Genomic DNA, 25,130 nt, shown 5'->3' on the forward strand with positions numbered 1-25,130 from the left:
ATTACAGGCGTGAGCCACAGCGCCCGGCCTAAAATTTTTTGTAGAGATGGGGTCTCACCACGTTGCCCAGGGTGGTCTTGAACTCCTGGGCTCAAGTGATCCTCCCATTTTGACCTGTCAAAGTGCTGGGATTACAGGTGTGAGCTACCGTGCCCAGCCTAGAAAAAATATTTTTAAAATCATGCTTTATTAAAGAAGCAGAATAGAAAATAAAAAACAACACAAGCAAGCAAACATAAACGCTTGTATATTTGCCACCCAAAGGTTACTCCCTACCATCTGTATCCTTTTCTATGCATATATGTATATATTCATATTTTTTTACTAAAATGAGGTCATACTGTACACCCTGTTTTATAATCTGCTTTTTTTAGTCAAAAAAATTCACTTTCTATTTCAATAAATTTTAATCTAATTTAATATACACACTCTATTCATTTCTCCAAGGAACCTGAAAATTCTGGTTCCTTCATGCAAGTATCCAATCCACAAATTGTGTATTATGTTCTTTAAATTTCTTAATCTGTCACATTTTATCACATTACCACCCCCCCACCTTTTTTTTATGACAGTGATTAGTGACTCGTTTAAGAGGAAGTTAGCAAATCATGAAAGTATATGATTGCTAGTGAAAATTTGGTAGCATATAGAGAAACAGAAGGAAAAATAAAGGAAGATTTACCATTCTACACTTTTTATAGTTACAGAGCAACAATTGGTATTAATTGATTGCATTAATGATGATATTTTAATGAATTTTATAATCATTTTATGTACCATTTATGACAGAGCTTTTTAGTTTTAGCTATATATGTTTGTGTTTGACTAGGAAAGACATACAGATTCTCATTTCTTTTTAGTCTCACTTTAAACTCCTTGAGTTTGAAATGATTTTATTTAAATCTAGTGGTAGAGATAGAGTTAAGTAATAGCTATGAAACTTTTGGAATAGTAAAATGTGCCCTATTGGTATAATACATTATTTATTATCAAGGAGTCGTTTTATAAGATAAAAATTTTTTACTGGAAAAACCTCTTTAAGTCTTTTGCATGTTAGTGCTTAAAACTTGGAAATTTAGGTCTGAAAGCCTTTTGATGATGGCAAATATATACTATCAATATTATAATTCACATGTTGAGAATAACCACTATTGAAAATGCAGGAGGCCAGGCGCGGTGGCTCACGCCTGTAATCCCAGCACTTTGGGAGGCCAAGGCAGGTGGATCACCTGAGGTGAGGAGTTCAAAACCAACCTGGCCAACATGGCGAAACCTTGTCTCTACTAAAAATACAAACATTAGCCAGGTGGTGGCGAGCACCTGTAATCTCAACTACTTGGGAGGCTGAAGCATAAGAATTGCTTGAACCCGGGAGGTGGAGGTTGCAGTGAGCTGACAGCACGCCACTGCACTGCACTCCAGCCTGAGCAACAGAGCAAGACTCCATCTCAAAAACAGAAAAAAAGAAAAGAAAGTGCAGGAAATTTTATTCCTGCTTCCTATCTATTGGTTCATCACTATCAAGCTTTGACATGGGAAATAAGGAAATTGGCTCTGGTTTTGTTTATATTAAGGCTTTGCTTACGGATAGTTTGAGAGTGTTCTTATGTATTGACTTTCTTCGCATTTCTCATTTAGCTTTCCTGAGCTTCTTCTTCCCCTAATAGCTCTCCAAACTTTCTACTTTCAGTGCTCCTTCCTTGATATTCTGAGGTTCCCAGTTGCCATGGTGCCTTTGTAGTGAGTAGACAGAGAAGGTCATTATGAGATCTGCAACTTGGTACTCCTTTGCTGAGGGAACTAGTTTCCTCTTTCCATCTCCCATCCTCCCTTTCTTTCCATTCAGAAAACAGGAGCTGTCTGTGGCCATATATGTATTTTAGTCTCTGGAGTGCATTCTATAAACTTAGCTAACTGTGGAAATGAAATTATGAGTGTTGTAAGTAAGGCTCGGTACAGCTGCTTGACAGTGTTTATTTTATTATTTCAAGTGTAATGCATGCATTTCCCCCTCTTTTCTTTCTGTTAGCATAAATTTACAAGTGAAGTTTGCATTTACTACTTTATATTGTTAAATTATTAGAAGTAATGTAGGTTTATTATTAGAAAAGTAGGAAATCCAAGAAGTTTTTTTTTCCAGATAGAGTCTTGCTGTATCGCCCAGGCTGGAGTGCAGTGGCATGATCTTGGCTCACTGCCTCCGCCTCCCGGGTTCAAGCGATTCTCGTGCCTCAGCCTACTAAGTAGCTGAGATTACAGGTGCCCGCCACTATTCCCAGCTAATTTTTGTATTTTTAGTAGAGACGGGGTTTTGCCCTGTTGCCTAGGCAGGGCCGCCTGCCTTGGCCTCCCAAAGTGCTGGGATTACAGGTGTCAGCCACCGCGCCCAGCCTCAAAAAGTATTTTAAAAAATAGAAACACTGAGGAATACAATCATTCCATAATAATCACTATTCATATTTTATATATTTCCTTTCTGTATTTTTTACCACTTAAGGATAAATGTCATTAAAAATATACATATAGATGATATTATAATGAATATACAGCTCTGCCTTCTGCTTTTTTTCCCCATATAACAACACTTTCTCATGTCATTGCAAATCTTTTTTTCTTTTTTTTTTTTTTCTGTGACAGGGTCTCTGTCACCCAGGCTGGAGTACAGTGGCATGATCACGGCTCACTGCAGCTTCAACCTCCCTGGGCTCAAGTGATCCTCCCACGTCAGCCTCCCAAGTAGATGGGACTACAGACGTACACCACCACACCCAGCTAATTTTTGTATTTTTTGTAGAGACACGGTTTCGCCATGTTGGCCAGGCTGGTCTCGAACTCTGGACCTTAGGTGATCTACCCTCCTCGGCCTCCCAAAGTGCTGGGATTACAGACATGAGCTACCTCGCCTGGCCTGATTCTAAATTTTGGCTGTTGTGAATAGTGCTGCAGTAAATATGGAGTGCAGATATCTCTTTGATATGTTGATTTCCTTTCTTTTGGATATATACCCAGTAGTGGAATTGCTGGGTTACATGGAAGCTCTATTTTTAGTTTTTTGAAGAGGTTTCATACTGCTTTCCGTAGTGGCAGTACTAATTTATATTCCTACCAACAGTGTACGAGGTTTCCCCTTTCTCCACATCTTCATCTCATGACACTACTTCAGTGGGTTCTTGTTACCCATAGGATATGTTAGTGTCTAGCCAAACATTGTGTCACAGGTGCTTAACATTATTTCTAATACTCACAACAGTACTAATCATTATTATGGTGGGCTCAATGAGTTCTGTTAAGGGTCCAATAAGGTCTTGGAGATGTTTGAACTAGAATTTGAAGGATGAACAGAAAAAAGGCTAGCAAAGTTAGGGGTGTGTGTGTGTATGTGTGTGTGTATGTAAGGGTAGAGCTGGTGGGGTAGACAGCGTGCAGAAGTATCAGTGAAACGTCTAGCATTTTCAGGCAATTACAAGTCATTGACTATTACTGCAATGGAAGGTGGGCAGCATGGTTGGTGCAAAAGAAGAGGCCGGTAAGACAGAGGTCAGGTCATTAAGGGTCTTTCATGTCATACTGTGATAATAAATAAGCATTTGGTCTCTATCCTTGGTTCCTGGCACACAGTTCCTAAAGCCCTTGGGATTTCTTGACCGGTAAGTATCTTTTATGATAATGAGATGACTGGGGTCTGAGGGCCCCTGGATAGCTTCAGGCTGGGGTCTGTTAACCAGAAAGACCAAGGAATAATTAGAGAATTGGAACTTTCAAGTCTGCTCTCTAACCTCCAGGGAGGGGCAAGGGGCTGAAAATTGAGCTAATCACAAGTGGCCAGAGATTTAATCAGCCATGCCTACTTAATGAAACCTCCATAAAACCTTGTAAACAACAGAGTTCATAGAGCTTCTGGGATGGTCAACACATGGAGGTTCTGGTAGAGCTGTATGCCTGGAGGAAGGTTTGGAAGTTCTGTGCCCCTTCCCCCATACCTTGCCCTATGTGTCTCTTCCTGAGTTCCTGAGTTGTATCCTTTATAAAGCAGTAAAAGTAAGTAAACTCTTTTCCTATGTTCTGTATGTCATTCTAGCAAATTATCAAACACAAGGAAGGGGTCATGGGAATCTCCGATTTATAGCTGGTTGGTCACAAGTATAGATGGCTGGGATTTGCAACTGGTATCTGAAGTAGGGGACAGTCTTGTGGGACTGAGCCATTAACCTGTAGGATCTATGCTAACTCTGGGTAATTAATATAAGAATTCAATTGTGAGACTCCCAGTTGGTAGCTGGACAGAACTGGTTGTTGATATGGAAAAAACCTGTACATTCGGTGTCAAAGTGTTGTAAGTAAATACAGCTCAGACATAAGACATCTGTAAAATGGAAAACAATATTTAGGTTCTCCTTAACTGTGCAACAGACTTTATTAAAAATATGGATTCCAGCTGGGTACGGTGGCTCACGCCTGTAATCCCAGCACTTTGGGAGGCAGAGGCGGGTGGATCACCTAAGGTCGGGAGTTGGAGACCAGCCTGACCAACATGGAGAAACCCCATCTCTACTAAAAATACAAAATTAGTTGGGCGTGGTGGCACATTCTTGTAATCCCAGCTACTCGGGAGGCTGAGGCAGGAGAATGGCTTGAACCCGGGAGGTGGAGGTTGTGGTGAGCCGAGATTGCGCCGTTGCACTCCAGCCTGGGCAACAAGAGCAAAACTCCATCTCAAAAAAAAAAAAAAAAAAAAAAGGATTCCTGGCTGGGTGCGGTAGCTCATGCCTGTAAATTCCTAGCACTTTGGGAGGCTGAGGCAGACAAATCACTTGAGGTCAGGAGTTTGAGAACAGCCTGGCCAACACAGTGAAACCACATCTCTACTAAAGATATAAAACTTACCCGGGCATGGGGACATGTACCTGTAGTCCCAGCTACTTGGGAGGCTGAGGCAGGAGAATCACTTGAACACAGAAGGCGGAGGTTGCTGTGAGCCAAGATTGTGCCACTGTACTTCCAGCCTGGTTGACAGAGTGAGATACCATCTCAAAAAAAAAAAAAAAAAAAAAGTGTGGATTCCTGAGTCCTATCCCGGATTTATTAGATTACAGTCTCTGGTCGTGGAGCCCAGGAATCGTTATTCTAATACTTTCCAGGAGAGTCTGGTATGAATCCTGAGCCAAGAAGCACTTTTTCAGAGCTTAGAACAATGCTTGGCACATTTCAGTGCTTAATAAATGTTTGTTACATTGAAATTAAAGTTGTACAAATGGAAATCTACTTGCACAAGAATATATAGTAGAGTGGTCGGGCGCAGTGGCTCATGCCTGTAATCTCAGCACTTTGGGAGGCTGAGGCGGGCGGATCATGAGGTCAGGAGATCGAGACCATCCTGGCTAACACGGTGAAACCTCATCTCTACTAAAAATACAAAAAATTAGCCAGGCATGGTGGCGGGCACCTGTAGTCCCAGCTACTCAGGAGGCTGAGGCAGAATAGCATGAACCCGTGAGGCAGAGCTTGCAGTGAGCCAAGATTTCGCCACTGCACTCCAGCCTGGGTGACAGAGTGAGACTCCATCTCAAAAAAAAAAAAAGAATATATAGTAGAAAGGAAATATGTCTTAGGGAAATATCTACCTCATTCTTTTTTATGGCTCAATAGTTCTCCATTGTGTGTATGGAGTAGATATACTCTCTATTTTATTATATATTTCTTTTTATCCATTCATCTGTTGATGGACCCTTACGTTGATTCCAAATCTTGGCCATTGTGAATAGTGCTGTAATAAACATGGGAGTGTAGATATCTCTTCAATATACTGATTTCCTTTATTTTTTGCATTTACCTAGCATTGGGATTGCTGGGTTATATGGCAGTTCCATTTTTAGTTTTTTGAGGAACCTCTATACTGTTCTCCATAGTGGTTGTACTAATTTACATTCCCATTGTGTTTTAATTTATACAACCATCAAGGGAACCACCAATACAAGGGTTCCCTTTTCTCCACATCCTCTTAGCATTTGTTACTGCCTCTTTTGGGTAAAAGCCATTTTAACTGCAGTGAGATTATATCTCATTGTAGTTTTGATTTGCTTTTCTCTGATGATCAGTGATGTTGAGCGCCTTTTCATATAGCTGTTTGCTAATTGTATGTCTGCTTTTGAGAAATGTGTATTCAGAACTTTTGCCTATTTTAAAATTGGATTATTAGATATTTTGCTATTGAGTTGTTTGAGCTCCTTATATATTCTGGCTATTAATCCTCTGTCAGATGGAGATACTGTTTGTTGAAATGAAAATGAAGTTGTAATAACCATAGTTTGATATCTCATATTTTTCTGAGTATTCTTTCTCCCAAGATTCATAGTTCTTTAGTTTTTTTTTTTTTTTCCCTTCAACTTCTGTTTTAAGTTATGGGCTACACCTGCACGATGTGCAGGAGGTAAATGTATGCAATGGTGGTTTGCTGCACAGATGAACCCATCACCTTGGTATTAAGCCCAGTATCCATTAGCTATTCTTCCTGATGCTCTCCCTCCTGCAACCCCCCAAAATTCTTATCTCAAAATGCTAAATTTAATAATTCTTCATAAGTAAAAATTCTAACCTCCTCCCTAGTAAAATCTAATGATAGTCATGAAACTGGGACTCCATTAGTCAGGAAAATGTCTAGGAGTTCATCAAGGAAAGATTCTTCAGAGTGTTCAGAATATTGAATTTGGGTTCCAGGATATCCTGATCTGCCAAATGTATCATGACCCACTAATTGTGTCATGTCATCTCTATATTTTTTCCCTTTATATATATTTTTTTGTTTCTTTAAAAATTTTTTTTTTTAGAGATGGGGTCTTGCTATGTTGTCCAGGCTGGTTTCAAACTCCTGGACTCAAGTGATTCTTCTGCCTTGGCCTTTCGAAGTGCTGACATTACAGGTGTGAGCCACCGGACCCAGCTGCCTTTATATCTATTATTTCAGTTCCCACCATCACTGACCTTATGTAGGTGTTCATTATCTCTAGCCTAGTCTATTGCAATGGCCTTTAACTATTTTCTCTTACTTTAGTCTCTCCCTGTTTCACATCTGTTCAAAAACATGTAATGTTTTCCCTCTGCTTTCAGAGTAAAGCCCAAGATAACAACCCCAACCTTTACTGCCATTTATTGAGCATTTACCGTGAGTTAAGCACTAAGTGCTTTCAATATTTATCTTATGTAACCAAACAACAGTCAGTCCTGTAAAATAGGCGTTAATTATCTCCATTTTCCAGAAGAGGAGGATACAGGCTCAGAGAGATTATGTAATTTACCTACCTAATAAGTGGTGGAGGCATTCAGTCATGGTATTCAGATTCTTCCACAATTAGGCCACAGCTGATTTTTCCAGTCTTGTTTCTACCCAGTGTTTTTTCCCTCTTTGCTTATTCCAGTTGCAGTAGACAATTGCCTGTTTCCTAAAATTCCATATACTTTCCATCTTTATGTCCTTTGATCATTCTATTTGTGTCTCAGTCTCTTTTCCTGTGTCTCTCTTTGTCATGTATCCTTATTGAAATGCCATTTCCCTGACTGTTGAAATTCCATTTACCCTTGGAGGTCATCACTCCTTTTTTTCTTTTTAATGAGATGAAGTCTTGCTATGTTGTCCAGGCTGGTCTCAAACTCCTGGCCTCAAGTGATCTCCTCACCTCAGTTTCCCAAATGCTAGGATTACAAGTGTGAGTCACCATGCCCATCTGAGGTCATCAGTCTTTAAGGACCTTCTGAAATGCTGCCTGTGCTATGAAGCTTTTCTTTTTTCTCTTCTCCTTCTTCTTCTTCTTTTTTTTTTTTTTGAGACAGGGTCTTGCTCTGTCACCCATGCTGGAGTGCAGTGGCACGATCTTGGCTCACTGCAAACTCCACCTCCTGGATTCAAGCAATTCTCCTGCCTCAGCCTCCCGAGTAGCTGGGATTACAGGTGCGCGCCACCATGCCCAACTAATATGAAGCTTTTCTTGTTCTTTCTCCTATATTGTTTTTCTCTTCTGGTAATTTGGCCTTCCATTTTCTGCAACAGTAATTTCATTTTTTCTCCATTGTCCTTAAACCAGCAGTTCCATTTGTGCCATTTCCTGCCTCTTCTAGACACTTTTAATTTATAGCTTTGCCACATTATTTTATTAAGAAAATAGAGACTATATAGTAATTCTTCTAACACCTCATTTCAAACTTACTTTTATCTGTATTCTCCTTCTCATTTTTTCTTCATGCATGTGTGTGTATGTGTGTGTGTGTATTTGTGTGTGTGTGTGTTTTGTAACCCAGAACAATGCTGACAACATTTTTCCTTCTTTCCTGAGAAGTGTTCCAAGTGCTTGGAACAGAGGATGACCAAAGGAGGGAGGGTCCTGAGAAGTGTTCCAAGCACTCTGATTTCTTCCATCTTTATAGAAGGCCTTTTTTTGATAGCCACATTCCCTTTGGATTATTGCCTTATCTCTCTGCCCCATTTTATGGTCAAGATTTTCAGAAGTGCTATCCCTACTTCCTCATCTCCCATTCATTCTTAAAGCTATTCTGTTCTGTCCTCTGCCCAACTATGCTATTGAAACTGCTCTCGTAAAAACCACTAATGACTACTGTATTGCTAAATCAGTGGATGCTTTTCAGTTCTCATCCTTCTAAGTCTCTCAACAGTTCCATACAAGTGACTACTTTTTTCTTGAAACACATGCCTTCTTTTCTGCTAAAGACTACACTTTCATGACTCCTGTGTTACCTCCATTCTACTCTTACCAATCTCCAGTCTCCCTTGCAAGTCCTTCTGCTTTCATGCAGCCTTTGAGTGTTGAATACTTTCATTGCTTGGTTCTGGTCCTTCTTATCTTTTTACTTGATATACATTTTCTTTCTTTCTTTTTTTTTTTTTTTGAGATGGTGTCTCGCTCTGTTGCCCAGGGTAGAGTGCAATGTTGCAATCTTGGCTCTCTGCAACCTCTGCCTCTGGGTTCAAGTGATTCTCCTGCTTCAGTCTCCCAGGTAACTGGGATTACAGGCGCCCACCATCATGCCTGGCTAATTTTTTGTATTTTTAGTAGAGACAGGGTTTCACCATGTTGGCCAGGCTGGTCTTGGACTCCTGACCTCAGGTGATCCACCTGCCTCTGCCTCCCAAAGTGCTGGGATTACAGGTGTGAGCCACTGTATCCAGCCACATTTTCTATGTATAAAATTCATCCCTTTGCTACTGCTTATATGCTGATGATTCCCAAATTTATAATATCCATCCCAGACCTATCCTCTGAGATCACTTGTTATGTTCACCTATTCATATGACATTTTCATTTGAATGTCTTATAGACATTAAATTCTTGATTTCCCCTATCTTCTTCATAAATTTGATCCTCCCCCAATCTTCTACATCTCACTAAATAGCACCTCCAGCCACTCTGCTCAAACCAAAAAACCTGGGAATTGTACTTCAGTTTGGTTGATTATGTCTCCAGTATTGACCCCAGTACCTTCACTTGCAATCACCTTAGTCGAAGCCTTAGCACGTCAGCTCTTGCTTGGACTACTAGAATGATCACCTAACTAGATTTCCTGTCTGTATTATACTTTTGCCTCCTTATTTCTTGCTGCACATAGCGTAAGATACAAAATTCTAGTTTTTCTGTTTTTGTTTTGAAACAGGGTCTTGCTCTGTCACCCAGGCTGGAGTAGTGCAAACAGGACTCACTGCAGCCTCAAGCTTCTGGGCTCAAGCCTCAGACTCCCAAGTACCTGGGTCAATAGGTGCATGCCACCCTGCTTGGATAATTTTTAAATTTTTTTGTAGAGATGTGTTCTCACTATGTGGCCCAGGCTGGTCTCAAAGTCTCGGACTCAAGTGATCCTCTCGCCTTCACCTCTCAAAGTGCTGGGATTACAGGTGTAAGCCACTACACCTGGCCTAGATACAAAATTTTTAACTCAGCTCATGAGACCCTGAATGATCTGACTTCTGTCAACTTCCATTTGCTGACAGGGCTTCAATCATACTGGCCTTTCAGTTCCCTTGAAAAGATAGTAGTCCAATATTTTTCCTATCTCAAGGCCACATGCACTGGTCCTTATGCCTAGAATTCACTTTCACTCTCTTTGATCACTTGAGGTCTTTATCCTTTAGGTTTCAGATCAAATATCATTTCCCCAAAGAGGCTCTATTGTTACAATGTTCCTTTTTTTCCCATTGCAATAGCATTTATCACAATTTGAAATGTTTTTAGTAATATATTTATTTGATTTCTTGTCTCCATTATACTGTAACATGAGCACAGAAGCCATATATTTTGTTTATAGCTGTATACTCATCATTTTCTATAGCATATAATAGTCACTCAATAAATACTTGTTGAAGCCAGGCATCGTGGCTCATGCCTGTAATCCCAGCGCTTTGGGAGACTAAAGCAGGAGGTTTGCTTGAGCCCAGGAATTTGGGACCAGCCTGGGCAACATAGAGAGACCTATACTCTACAAAAAAAAAATTTTTTTAATAGCTGGGCATGGTGTTGCATGCCTGTATTCCTAGCTACTCGGAAGGCTGAGGCGAGAGGACTGTTTTAGCCCCCAAGAGTTTAAGGCCGCAGTGAACTATGATCATGCTACTGTACTCCAGCCTAGGCAACAGAGCAAGACTGTTTCTACAAAGTAAATAAAAACATAAAATAAATACTTGTGAATAAATGGTAGAGGTATAAAGATTGATTGGGAACAGTCACAAAAGATAATAGTAGTAGTTTTTGTTTTTCCATTTTCATTTTTATTTTATTTTATTTGAGGGCAGTAGCGCAATCTTGGCTCACTGCAACCTCCGCCTCTCAGGTTCAAGCAGTTCTTGTGCCTCAGTCTCCTGAGTAGCTAGGATTACAGGCGTGCACCACTAAGCCAGCTAATTTTTGTATTTTTAGTAGAGGCAGGGTTTCACCATATTACCCAGGCTGATCTCAAACTCCTGACCTCAAATGATCCACCTGCCTTGGCCTTCCAACGTGCTGGGATTACAGGCGTGAGTCACCACACCTGGCTAGTAGTTTTTAAATTATACATATTATGTATTTGATTTCTGTAGTAGATTTAGGATTATTCAGATTTTCATGTCTTTCTGGGTGGAATGTAAAGTTGTTAAGAAATTTATCAATTTTTTTCTAACATTTCAAATTTATTGGCGTAAAGTTTGTAATAATATGCTTGTTTTTCATGTCTGTAGGATTTATAGTGATTCCCTTGTCCTCATTCCTGATATTGGCAATTAGCATTTTTTTCTTTTATTTTTATCAGTCTTAGTAGAAATTTATCAATTCAGTTCCTTTTCAAAGAATTAACTTCTGGCTTTGTTGATATCCATCTCTTTATCTCTGTATTCACTCATAAATTCATCTTATTATATTCCTCAAGCTTTGATATACATTTTCATTATTATTCAATTAAAATATTTTCTTAATTTCCTTGTGATTTTTTGACTCATAAATTGTTTAGAAATATATCAAGACACTTGTGGATTTTATTACCTTTGTTATTGATTTTTAGTGTAATCCATTGTGTTCAGAGCATATATGCTATGTGATTTCAGACCTTTGAAATTTATTGATACTTTATGGCTTAGTATATGGTCTATTTTGATAAAGTTTCATAAACACTTGCAATGAATGTATATGTTGCAGTTGGTGATTATAGGTTCTATATATGTTCAGTTTTTCAGTTTGTTGTTCTTCTGTGTCTTTGATTTTTTTTTTCTGCTTGTTATATCAGTTGCTGAAGAAGAATATTAAAATATCCTACTATAAGGATCTTATGACTGGGCACAGTGGCTCACACCTATAATCTTACCACCTTGGGAGGCCAAGGTGGATGGATTGCCTGAGCTCAGGAGTTTGAGGCCAGCTTGGGCAACATTATGAAACCCCATCTCTACTAAAAATATAAAAAATTAGCCAGGCATGGTGCCACACGCCTTTAGTATCAGCTGCTTGGGAGGCTGAGGCACGAGAACCACTTGAACCTAGGAGGTGGAGGTTGCAGTGAGCTGAGATTGCACTCCAGCCTGAGGGATAGAGCGAGACTCTGTCTCAAACACAAAGCAAAACAAAACAAAACAATAAGAAAAAAGACATTCAACACAATAGAAATATGGGGAAAAGACTTCAACAGGCACTTCAAAAGAAGATACCAAATGTCAAGTAAGTATATGAAAAGGTGCTCAATATTACTAGTCATCAGGGATTTGCAAATTAAAATTACAATGAGTTAAACACATATCCCAACCAAAAAAGGTAAAATTAAAAAACGAGCAATATCAAGTGTTAGCAAGGAAGTGGAACACACTGACTCTTACACATCACTGGTATTAATATGAATTGGTACAGCCACTTTAGAAAACTATTTAGCAGTATCATTTAAAGCTAAACATGCACATACCTCACTAGTAAGCAATTTCATTTTAGTGTATATTCCCAGAGGAAATTAGTTCATTTATCCATCAAAAATAAGCAAATATTGTCAAAATTCATAAACAACCCAAATGTCTGTGAATAGTAGAATAGGTAAGTAAATCATGGTATATCATATGATGGAATACCATACAGAAATGAAAATGAACAAACTACTGCTGTATCACAACATGGGTGAATTTTTTTTTCCATAAATTCAACCAAGTGGTAAGCATACATAAATTTTATACACATAAGTCCAGGCATGGTGGCTCATGCCTGTAATCCCAGCACTTTGAGAGGCCGAGGTGGGAGGATCAGTTGAGGCCAGGAGTTCGAGACCAGCCTGGCCAAAATGGTGAAACCTCATCTCTAGTAAAAATACAAAAAAAATTACCTGGGTGTGGTGGTGCTCACCTCTAATCCCAGCTACTTGGAAGGCTGAGGCAGGAGAATCCCTTGATCCCAGGAGGCAGAGGTTGCAGTGAGCCGAGAGTGCGCCACTGCACTCCAGCCTGGGTGACAGAGCAAGACTCCATTGCAAAAAAAAAAAAAAAAAAGATTTTATACACATAATATTGATCAAAAGAAGTCAGACATTAAAGTACATACATTATATAACACTATATATATGAAGTTCAAGAGTAAACAAGACTGATCAATGGTTATAAAAGGTCAGAGTAGTCTTTACCTTTAAGGGAGAATATTGACTAGGAAGGGACACAAGTAAGCCTTCTGGGACTCTGGAAATATTCTGTATCTTAATGAGGTGATTGGTTATATGGCTATATATATATTAATTTTACATATATATGTTTTATACTTAAGATTTTTCCACTTCATTGTATGAAGTTATATCGGTCATTAAAAAGTAAATAAAACAGGGAGGACTTCCAGGTATAGCTGAATGAGGAGACTGGCAGATCTTCAACACAAAAACCAATTATGAAGATTGACAAACTTGACAAAATTAACCATTTTAACACTCTTGAAATCAACCAAAAGGCATACAATAATTTGAGAGAATTTTATGATTAAAAAACTGCTGGCCGGGTGCAGTGGCTCACGCCTGTAATCCCAGCACTTTGGGAGGCCGAGGTGGGCGGATCACAAGGTCAGGAGATTGAGACCATCCTGGCTAACACGGTGAAACCCCGTCTCTACTAAAAATACAAAAAATTAGCCGGGCATGGTGGCGGGCACCTGTAGTCCCGGCTGCTTGGGAGGCTGAGGCAGGAGAATGGTGTGAACCCAGGAGGCGGAGCTTGCAGTGAGCCGAGATAGTGCCACTGCACTCCAGCCCGGGCGACAAAGCAAGACTCCGTCTCAAAAAAAAAAAAAAAAAAAAACTGCTAAAATTCCGTAAAACAGTAGGAGTTTGTGGTATTCTTGTCTGGGATTGTTCCTATTCCCCTTTCCCCAGCTGATTTGTCATGAAAGTTTTACCAATGTGGGTAGACCATGAAGACCAGCTGCTTTGATGCTGTGATTGAAGGGAGTTTACTCAGTTTGGGTGGTGGATGATGTCCATGCTCAATGGCATTGTTGAGAGAAGTGACCACTTGGCAGTGGGTGAGTGGCACAGGCCAGTGACTTTGCCAGACTGAGGCCTGTTTGTGGTTGTGGCAAGCATATTGCAGGCTGAGGCATGTACATGCACAGAAGAGACATGATAAGGCCCAACGGAAAGTAACAGCTAGGGCAGACTTGAAAAACCTGAACTTTGAATGCACTACTCTATATCCCCCATACTCCAGACACATAAACAGAGGATAAAAGCCTTTCTAGCTTTAAGTATATGAGCATAAACTCTATCTAATCATTGGCTACACAGACATAGGGGTGACTCCTCAAAAGCCACATTTAAACATAAAACCAAGAAATAAAAAGAAAATGAGCTGAGACATCAATGGCTGCACACTGTTAGGGAAACAGAATTCACAGATTTAGCTCAGGCAAATGATTAAGCCAAGAAAGAAAAAAACAAACTGTAGTAACAACAATTTTCATGGGTGAAAGAAATCAGAATCCAAATTGTTCATATGTTCAATTTGTAAATTGTTCATATGCATAATTTGTTTTCTAATCCCATGACAGGTTATATTCAATTTTTAATTAAAAAGCCGTGAGACATGTAAAGATACAGGAAAATGTGACCCATGTTTAGGAAAAAAGTCAATGGAAATTATCTACAAGTGTCCCTAGATACTGGATTTAACAAAGATTTCAAAGTAGCGACTGTAAATGTGTTCGAAGACCTAAAGGAAAACATGTTTAAATAATTTTTAAAAACATATTTATTTATTTTTATTTTTATATTTTATAGGGACAGAGTCTTACCATGTTGCCCAGGCTGGTTTCGAACTCCTGGCCTCAAGTGACCTTCTTGCCTTGGCCTCCCAAATCTCTGGAATTACAGGTGTGAGCCACTGTGCCCCATCTTAAATACTATTTTTTTTTTTTTGAGACAGAGTTTCGCTCCTGTTGCCCAGGCTGGAGTGCAATGGCACAATCTTGGTCACCGCAACCTCTGCCTCCCGGGTTCAAGCAATTCTCCTGCCTCAGCCTCCCGAGTAGCTGGTACAGGCGTGCACCACCACGCCCAGCTAATTTTGTATTTTTAGTAGAGATGGGGTTTCTCCACGTTGGTCAGGCTGGTCTCGAACTCCTGACCTCAGGTTATTGCCCGCCTCTGCCTTCCAAAGTGCTGGGATTATAGGCATGAGCCACCGCACCTGGCCCCTTAAATACTGTTTTTTTAAGCATAACAACAATGAATCAATAAATAGAACTTCTCAGCTGAGCGCAGTGGCTCATGCTTGTAACCCCAGTGCTTTTGGGAGGCAAGCGGGGTGGATTTCCTGAGCCCAGGAATTTGAGACTCCATCTCTACAAAAATTTTAAAATTATTTGAGCATGGTGGCATATGTCTGTGGTCCCAGCTACTTGGGAGGCTGAGGCAGGAGGATCGCTTGAGCATATTGAGTGTTTGCACCACTGCATTCCAGCCTGGGCAAAAGAGCAAGACTCTGTCTCAAAAAATTAAAAATAAAATAAATAGAAATTCTCAATAAGAAAAGAGAAATGATTTTTAAAAATAAGCAAATGAAACCAAAGAGGATATACCTATGGCAAATAAGCACATGAAAAGATGTTTTATAATTATCTAATAGTTATTAGGTATTAGGAAAATGCAAATATTAATTAGTATTAGGAAAATGCAAATTAAAATAGCAATGAGATATCATTACACACTTATCAGAATGCCTAAAATAAGAAATAGACACAATACCAAAGGTTTGTGAGAATGCAGAAAAATTGGATTTCTTGTACATTGCTGGTGGGAATGTAAAATGATACAGCCACTCTGGAAAATAATTTGACACTTTCTTTTTTTTGAGACGGAGTCTCGCTCTGTTGCCCAGGCTGGAATGCAGTGGCGCGATCTTGGCTCACTGCAACCTCCGCCTCCTGGGTTCAAGCGATTCTCCTGCCTCAGCCTCCTGAGTAGCTGGTATTACAGGTGCCTGCCACCATGCCCAGGTAATTTTTGTATTTTTAGTAGAGATGGGGTTTCACCATGTTGGCCAGGCCGGTCTTGAACTCCTGATCTCAAGTGATCCGCTTGCCTCGGCCTCCCAAAGTGCTAGGATTATAGGCGTGAGCCACTGTGCCCAGCTAATTTCACACTTTCTTATAAAACTAAACTCTCACCATATGAACCATATGATCTGGCAGCTTCACTCCTTATTGTATACCCAAGAGAAAGGAAAGCATATGTCCACATAAAAGTTTATACATGAATGTTCATAACATTATTAATAAGAGCCACAAAATGGAAACAACCCAATATCCATTAACTGATGATGTATAAACAAAATATGGTGTGTCCACACATTGAAATATTATTCAACCATAAAAAGAAACGAAGTACTGATATATGCTACAGCATTGAAAACATTATGCTAAATGAAAGAAGCCAGTCACAAAAGGCCACATATTATTCCATTTATATGAAATGTCTGTAATAGGCAAATCTATAAAGACATAAAGCAGATTAGTGGTTGGCTAGGATTGGGGAGCATATTGGAGAAATGAGGAGTGGCTGCTACTGGGCATGGGGTTTCTTTTGGGGGTAATAAAAATGTTCTAAAATTGCCATGCGTGGTGCACGTGCCTGTAGTCCCAGCTACCTGGGAGGCTGAGGCAGGAGGATTGCTTGAGCCTAGGAGTTTAAGTCCAGCCTGTGCAACATAGCAAGACCTCGTCTCTTCAAAAAAATGACACATATAATGAAATGAAAATGTCCTTAAATTTATTGTGATGATAGTTCATAACTATGTGAATATACTAAAAACTATTGAATTGTACCCTTTAAGTGGGTGAAACGTATGGTATGTGAATTGTATCTCAGTAAAATTGTTAACAAAAAAATTTTAAATGAGTTTATCAAGATCACAGGGTGTAAGATCTATATAGAAAAGTTAAGTATATTTCTATATGCTAGCTAGAAATGAACAATCCAAAAATGAAATTAAGAAAATATTCTGTTCATGATAGCATTAAAAAGAATAAAATAGGAATAAATTGAGCAAAAAAGGTATAAGACTTATACACTAAAACTTGTGGAACATTGCTGACAGAAATTAAATAAAATCAGCCAGGTGTGGTGGCTCACGCCTGTAATCCCAAACCCAGAGGCTGAGGCGGATGGATCACCTGAGGTCAAGAGTTCCAGACCGGCCGGGTGCGGTGGCTCACGCCTGTAATCCCAGCACTTTGGGAGGCTGAGGTGGGTGGGTAACCTGAGGTCAGGAGTTCGAGACCAGTCTGGCCAACATGCTTAAACCCCATCTCTACTAAAAATACAAATATTAGCCTGGCATGGTGGCAGGCACCTGTAATCCCAGCTACTCGGGAGGCTGAGGCGGGAGAATCGCTTGAACCCGGGAGGTGGAGGTTGCAGATTGCAGTGAGCCGAGATTGTGCCATTGCACTCCAGCCTGGGTCACAAGAGTGAAACCCTGTCTGAAAAAAAAAAAAAAAAGAGTTCCAGACCAGCCTGTCCAACATGGTGAAACCCTGTCTCTAATAAAAATACAAAAAATTAGCTGGGCGTGGTGGTGTTCTTTTAGTTCCAGCTACTTGGGAGGCTGAGGCAGGAGAATTGCTTGAACCCAGGTGGCAGAGGTTGTGAGTGGAGATCGTGCCACTGCACTCCAGCCTGGGAGACAGAGCAAGACTCCATCTCAAAAAAGAAAAAAAAAAAAGAAATAAAATCTAAATAAATGGAGAGGCAGTCCATGTTCATGGATTAGAGGACTCAATATTGTCAAGACAGCAGTTCTCCTTAAATTGATCATAAATTCACAGTCCATATCAAATTTCCAGCAGCCTTTCTTTTTCTTTCTAGAATTTGACAAGCCGATCCTAAAATTTACATGGAAACAAAGGACCTAGAATAGCCAAAACACTTTTGAAAAGGGAATGTGAAGTTGGAGGTCTTCATACTACCTGATTTCAAAACCTACTATAAAGTCACAGTTATCAAGACCATGTGGCATTGCTTCAAGGCTAGGCATATAGGTCAATGGATCAGAATTTAGAGTCCACAAAGAAACCTTTAAATATGTGGTCACTTGATTTTTTGACAGAGACACATCCTTGATCCAAGATTTCTCTGCTTGTAAAAGCCCAATGTAAAACAGTCTCTCACAGTGTGTGTGCTGCAGTATAACTCAGACTGCGTTGCAGTCAAGCTAGCGAATGCATCACTGTCTGCCGGGTAAACTGCTACGTCATCCTTGGTGTTTGGCATGTTACAATGCTGGGATCAGTGTGGGCTTCTAGTTGGATTTTGTGCCAGGTATGTGTCTATGTTGGACACTGTTCATGGTAGATTAAAAGGGGGATGCTTTAAATTTGGAGAAATGAATGTGGCTTTTTATTTCTTGTATTCTAATATTAGAGAAAGATTGTGAGCAGCAGTGTCCATAAAAGATCTATATAGATCTCTAGCTTTGCTTTTGGACCTGGGTATGCTGAGTTAGTGTTTGGTTGTCGTAGAAAGATCCGTTTGGTGAAAGGAAGCATAAACTCGATTATTGAGTGTGCCTCTTTAGTATATTTTTCTGATATAGTTGAGTGCAAAATAGTCTGCCTTATTTTTACACTTAGTGCTTTATTTGCATTTTTGAATGGTGAACTTGTATAACAAGTTTGTTTTGTAGACACTTAAGTGTGTGTAAAATTGAGCAGCTTCTCATCTGTGGCTACTGAACTGTCCTGAACAAAGGCTGCAGTGCTCTATTTTTGAGACAGGTTATTCTGAAGAGACGTAAAGATAGAAGGGCTCCTCTGTGTCAGCTTGGTTCTTTAAAGGGAAAGTAAACTTCACTAACTTGATGGGCATTGGCACATTGTGGAAGGGATGATGTGAAGTACAGACCAGAGAACAACCAGGACTTCCATTTTTTATTATAGCTGGTTGTCATGTTGGGTGGCCTGATTGAGTTGCTTTCAAATTTGGGCAACTTGAGTCTTTACAACTTAAGTTGCCCGAATGTCCTTCAGATCAATGTTTGTTTGTTGTAATCATTTATCTTTTATCTGATTATTTATGCTCCAGGTCATTTGTGTACTTCTGTTTTTGAAGGTTTTTCTGGAAGCTTAATATATTCTCAGCGTGGTTGGCATCAGATTGTTAACTATTTCTATCCAGCATTTTGATGGGAATAAATTTTTATGGTTCATGATTCAGGTTAGATTTGGTGTACAGGCCTGAGGACTTGCCTCAGGAAGTTGTCATTCTATAGATTCTAAGCCTTTAGAGTCTTTTGCCGTTGATTTTTCTCCTAATACACAGAATATCATGAGCATCTACTTAAGTAAAAGCTAAAAACAGGAAGATATTACAAGATAACATTCAGCTAGTGTTTATTTCTTTAAGAGATCTGTCTGTGGCAAATTTGCTTTCATAGTAATATATGTGTCTCAGTAAGTAGTCTTTCTAGGCAGGATTTTTCTTCCCTGCTTAAGGGGGTTAGACCTCCAAAATATTTGTCAGGGTCTCTTTTCCTTTTAAGGGTTTAACCCACAATCTTTTCTGTATCCCTTTTGTACCAGCTCCATTCTTATTCTCAAGCTTTGGTGCATAAAACCTTAGTTTAGGTGTCTATATATACCACTACTTTGGCCTGAAAATTAGAATCGTGGCTCACACTTGATTCTAAGTTCCCTAGTAGTGGCGTGTTTCCTTTCTACATGCTTACTTTCCCACCTGACCTGCTTTTCCCCACCGTGCAGTCTGATAATTGGTATTATTTGTTTTGATTGGATCTCAGAAATTACCTCTTTAGACCGAGCTGTGCTCCTCCCTCTGGATTTCACGAGCCCATTATTTTCTTGGCTTAATTGTCCTTGTAAATTTGGTCTTTTTGTCCTGGGCTTTCCTTGTCATGTGCTCCTGGCAGCCAGGAGAGGCAGTGGAGCTTTTCTCCGTTGACTGTCAGAAGAAAGTGACTGCTGTTAAAAATGTTTGCTGCAACTAAAGGAGAGCTGCTAAGATGTACTTTCTAGTTAAACAAGCTTTTATATTTCTCCCTGGCTCCTCTCATTTCCCTTGGGAAATCAACTAATTCTGTGTGTAAGCTAAGTGTGTGGAGGAGAGAAGATGCAAAAAGGAAGAGAAAGGTGGGGAAAGAAGGAAATTGGGAACAATTAGACAAAAAGACTATAGTTTGAGGCCATCAGGAGTATTCTAGTCTGACTGAAGCCAGGCAGAAGGCACAGTATCTCTTGTCCTCCTGGGTTTTAAGCAGCTGCAACAGGAGGAGGAACTGCGGCTTGTGTTTACAAGGCCGAAATCTGAAGAAAAAGCTTCCATTCTTTTCCCATCTTGATATGGAGGGTTCTCCAGAGGAAAATAAGGAAATGAGATATTACATGCTTCAAAGGTAAGTGTTAGGCTACCACATTTGGGTAATATATATATCTTTAAAAAAACAGTAAGGTACTGACAGCTAAGCCCTGAAATTTATTTGATCATTTTTTTTCTATCTTTAAAAAATGAAGGCTATTTTTTTTTAAGAAAATGAATAAAAATGGGCATATTGGCTCCTGAATGTCTAAACCTTTATTTTATATTGGGAATTTGAATAAAAGATCCCTGAGCCCATGTGTGATATTTTAGCTACCTTGAAAACAAGCACCCCATGCAGACCCTGCTGTGCTATTATTTCCTGAAGGGAACCTCAGATGTATCAAATTTACTCCCTGGATTTGGCTAGTATTTCCAGTGAAGTCTCTTCAACTGCTGTAAAGGAAAGATATTGTATAGTTTTGCAGAAAACTTTTTTAGAATGTGTGTCTGGGGCTAGGAAAGGTGCCTGCTGTAATTGTGGTATGTAGTCAGACAGAGTTGTTCAGGATGCCGAACTCCTTCACTTTGGGACCTTTCTTATTGCCATTAGAACTCAGGCTGAGGAGGAAATGAGTCAGGCCTTCTTGGGCCTTCTTCAGGCCTCTTGCAGGTCTGCACCTCCCTGCAGAGAATTGACATAAAAGACTTGAATGATTTGCTTGTGCAGTGGCGCAGTCATAGCTCACAGTAGCCTTGAACTCCTGGGCTCAAGTGATCCTCCCACCTCAGCCTCCTCGGTAGCTGGGACTACAGGCATGCACCGTCATGCCTGGCTAATTTTTTTTTCAAGTTTTTTGTAGAGATGGGGTCTCACTGTGTTGCCCAGGCTAGTCTTAAACTCCTATACTCAAGCAATTCTGCCACTTTGGCCTCCAGAAGTGTTGGTATTACAGGCCACTGTGCCTGGCATCCCTCCATTATCTTTTTTGTTTGCTTGTTTTTATAATGTAGAGTTTTTATTTTGAAGAAAATTACTGAAAGTTAAACTAAACTTAGGCAAAGACAGAAAATAAACAAAAAACACTGAGTTGGCAAAATCTGTCTTTAGATCATCCTTTTCCATTCCTTTTTTTCCCCCAACTGCCTCTGTAATTGCCCCTTTTTCTTTTTTACCACTTCTTCCACCCTTTGAGGGGATAACCAAGCAAAACTTCCACTGAGAGGCAAAGAGGTATAAAAGTAACTACAATATAGCTGAGTGCAGTGGCATGAGCCTGTAGTACCAGCTACTCTGGAGGCTGAGGCCAGAGGATTGCTTGAGCCCAGCAGTTTGAGGTTGCAGGGGGATATATTCCTGCCACTGCACTGCAGCCTGGTCAACAGTGAGAAGCCATCTCTAAAAATTTTTTTTCCAAAGTAACTGAGATATATATAATCTATGTTTGTGTATATATATAATATAGTATCAAAATTTTTTATGTATATACATGTATAAATATATATTTCAAAAATGTATATATAGGCTGGGCACAGTGTTGGCTTATGCCTGTAATCCCAGTACTTTGCGAGGCCAAGGCGGGTGGATCACCTGAGGTCACGAGTACAAGACCAGCCTGGCCAACATGGTGAAACCCCGTCTCTACTAAAAATACAAAAATTAGCTGGGCGTGGTGGCAGGCACCTGTAGTCTCATCTACTTGGGAGGCCAAGGCAGGAGAATTGCTTGATCAAGCGAACCCAGGAGGCAGAATTTGCAGTGAGCAGAGATCACGCCATCACACTCCAGTCTGGGTGACAAGAGCGAAACTCCATCTCAAAAAAAAAAGTGTATATATATATATATATATATATATATATATATACACACACACACACACACACACATATACATACACAAACACACACACATATATACATATATATATGTACACACACGCATGTGTGTGTGGTTTTTTTTTTTTTTTTCCTTTCGAGACGGAGTTTCACTTTTGTCGCCCAGGCTAGAGTGTGATGGCGCGATCTTGGCTCACCACAACCTCTGCCTCCCGGGTTCAAGCGATTCCCCTGCCTCAGCCTCCCGAGTAGCTGGGATTACAGGCATGCACCACTATGCCCCACTAATTTTGTATTTTTAGTAGAGATGGGGTTTCTCCATGTTGGTCAGACTGGTCTCGAACTCTCGACCTCAGGTGATATGCCCGCCTTGGCCTCTCAAAGTGCTGGGATTACAGGCGTGAGCCACCGCGCCCAGCCTTAAATGTATTTTATATATAACATAGTTTTTATATAAAAACCTCATGGCTATACATATAGAAATAAAACGTGCATATATATCTCTATGAGTATATATTAATATATAGTGTCTGAATGTGTCTTTGCCAAAATTTATATGTTGAGGCTGGGCGCGGTGGCTCATGTCTGTAATCTCAGCACTTTGGGAGGCCGAGGTGGGCAGATCACCTGAGGCCAGGAGTTCGAGACCAGCCTGGGCAACATGGCGAAACTCCATCTCTACTAAAAATACAAAAATTAGCCGGGTGTGGTGGTAGGATCCTGTAATCCCAGCTACTCAGGTGGTTGAGGCACGAGAATTGCTTGAACCTGGAAGATGGAGGTTGCAGTGACCTGACATTGTGCTACTGTACTCCAGCCTGGGCTACAGAGCGAGACTCTGCCTCACACACACAAAAAATGTATATGTTGAAATCTAATTACCACTATATCAAGAAGTGGGGCCTTTGGGAGTTGAGTAGATCATGGGGCAGAGCCCTCATGAATGGGATTAGTGCCCTTATAAAATAGGCTCCAGGCGAGGCACGGTGGCTCATGCCTGTAATCCCAGCACTTTGGGAGGCCGAGGCAGGCGGATCACGAGGTCAGGAGATCGAGACCATCCTGGCTAACATGGTGAAACCCCATCTCTACTAAAAATACAAAAAATTAGCCGGGCGTGGTGGCGGGCGCCTCTAGTCCCAGCTACTCTGGAGGCTGAGGGAGGAGAATGGTGTGAACCCAGGAGGCAGAGCTTGCAGTGAGCCGAGATCGCACCACTGCACTCCAGACTGGGAGAGAGAGCGAGACTCTGTCTCAAAAAAAAAAAAAGGCTCCAAAGATCTGCCTTTCCCCTTCCACTCTGTGAGGACACAATGAGAATCATGCAAGCGAGTAGGACCTGGAGGCAGGGAACCCAAGAACTTCCTAGAACTAAATCAAATGGAAACAAGCACTTAAGTTATGACAGGAAGCATCCTCTTCCTTTACATAGGATATACACTGAATAAATGACTTTGTAACTTCATCATCTTTATTTACACAGGGTGTATACCAAGTAACAATGGAAATCTCTAGAGGGTATTTAAACCCCAGAAAATTCTGTAATCAGACCCTTGAGTGGCTGGCTTGCTTGGGCCAGCTCCCAACCTGTAGAGTGTGCTTTCATTTTCTTTTTTTTATTTTTTATTTTAATTTTTTGATTTTTTTGAAATGGAGTCTCGCTCTTTAGCCCAGGCTGGAGTGCAGTGGTGCGATCTTGGCTCATTGAAACCTTTGCCTCCCGGGTTCAAGCAATTCTCATGCCTCAGCCTTCCGAGTAGCTGGGACTACAGGCGCCCACCACCACGCCCAGCTAATTTTTTGTATTTTTTAGTAGAGATGGGGTTTCACTGTGTTAGCCAGGATGGTCTGGATCTCCTGACCTCGTGATCCGCCCGCCTCAGCCTCCCTATGTGTTGGAATTACAGGTGTGAGCCACTGTGCCCGGCCTAATTTTTGTATTTTTAGTAGAGACAACGTTTCAACATGTTGGCTAGGCTGGTCTCGAACTCCTGACCTCATGTTATCCCCCCACATTTACCTCCCAAAGTGCTGGAATTACAGACGTGAGCCACTGTGCCTGGCCGTGTGCTTTCATTTTCAGTTAAGTCTCTGCTTTTGTTGCTTTATTCTTTCCCTGCTTTGTTTGTGTGTTTTGTTCAATTCTTTGTTCAAAACACCAAGAACTTGTACACCCTCCACTGGTAACATATTTTGGCAAGCCAGCCAGGAGGTAATCCCAAAGTTTGGGGTTTATTTTTCTTGTTTGTTTTTCCTGCTCCATACAGGGGAATCTCAGTCTCTCTCTCTTTTCCTTTCCAACTTGGGACGGTTGGTGGGCAGCACCTAAACACAGAGGCAACTGCAGGTTTCTGGCCGGGGCCACTCTGAAGGACTCCTTTCTATCTTTTCCAGTTGTGGTCCCTGATCCCTACGTGTGGCACAGCTTGGGGCGAGCTGGCATTTGTTTCAGTGACTTAAACCTTGTTTTCTCATGCTAAATTCTTCCCTTCCCCTACTCTACTGGCTAAGGACAAAAGAAACTCACCCAGCCTCCAGTTCCTATCATTACAGTTCATGGCTATCACTCTAGTGGAACAGGAAGCATGGGAAAGTGTGGCCTTATCAAATTATAAGGATGCCAGAAGTCCAGGCCTTCATCCAGGGACAAAAGGAAACCTCATAGTAGGCCATCGCCTCTGAAGGGAAAACATGCTAAGCAGCACCAGTGCCCACCTAGGGTCAGAGACGTGTGACACTCTAAGACTGGACCCCAAAGGGGGACGGCCCAGGGATCCTCCAGACCTCAACTTCTCCAAAGGGGACACCCTAGGCAGAGTTCTGAGGTCTAGTATTAAGCCCTCCTTAGAATTTTCTCTCACAGTTGCAATACTGTTTGGCCCCAATATTGTTTGGAATCTGGAGCTTGCTGTTGAATGGGAAAGTGGGATGGAGTTGCATGTGTCAAACTGCTGTGGAAACTGCTTTATCTGAAATTTTGGTTCACAGCCTTCATTGGATTATCT

General features: G+C 40.7%; 1 protein-coding gene across 18 annotated transcripts in view; it reads left to right on the forward strand.

Annotated features, from left to right (window-relative positions):
• The window catches only part of ACACA (acetyl-CoA carboxylase alpha), a 330,230-nt gene that overhangs the window by 88,868 nt on the left and 216,232 nt on the right, over positions 1-25,130 (forward strand). The window contains exon 1 of one of the 18 annotated variants that reach the window (XM_003953059.6): positions 19,899-20,386. The exons of the other annotated variants lie outside the window; for them this stretch is intronic. Coding sequence (XP_003953108.3) covers positions 20,334-20,386 — 53 coding nt within the window. The 5' untranslated portion in view covers positions 19,899-20,333. Of the gene's footprint in view, positions 1-19,898; positions 20,387-25,130 lie in introns of those variants that run through there. 18 annotated transcript variants of the gene reach the window in all.

This window comes from Pan troglodytes, chromosome 19 (assembly GCF_028858775.2).
Source record: "Pan troglodytes isolate AG18354 chromosome 19, NHGRI_mPanTro3-v2.0_pri, whole genome shotgun sequence".
NCBI lineage: Eukaryota > Metazoa > Chordata > Mammalia > Primates > Hominidae > Pan > Pan troglodytes.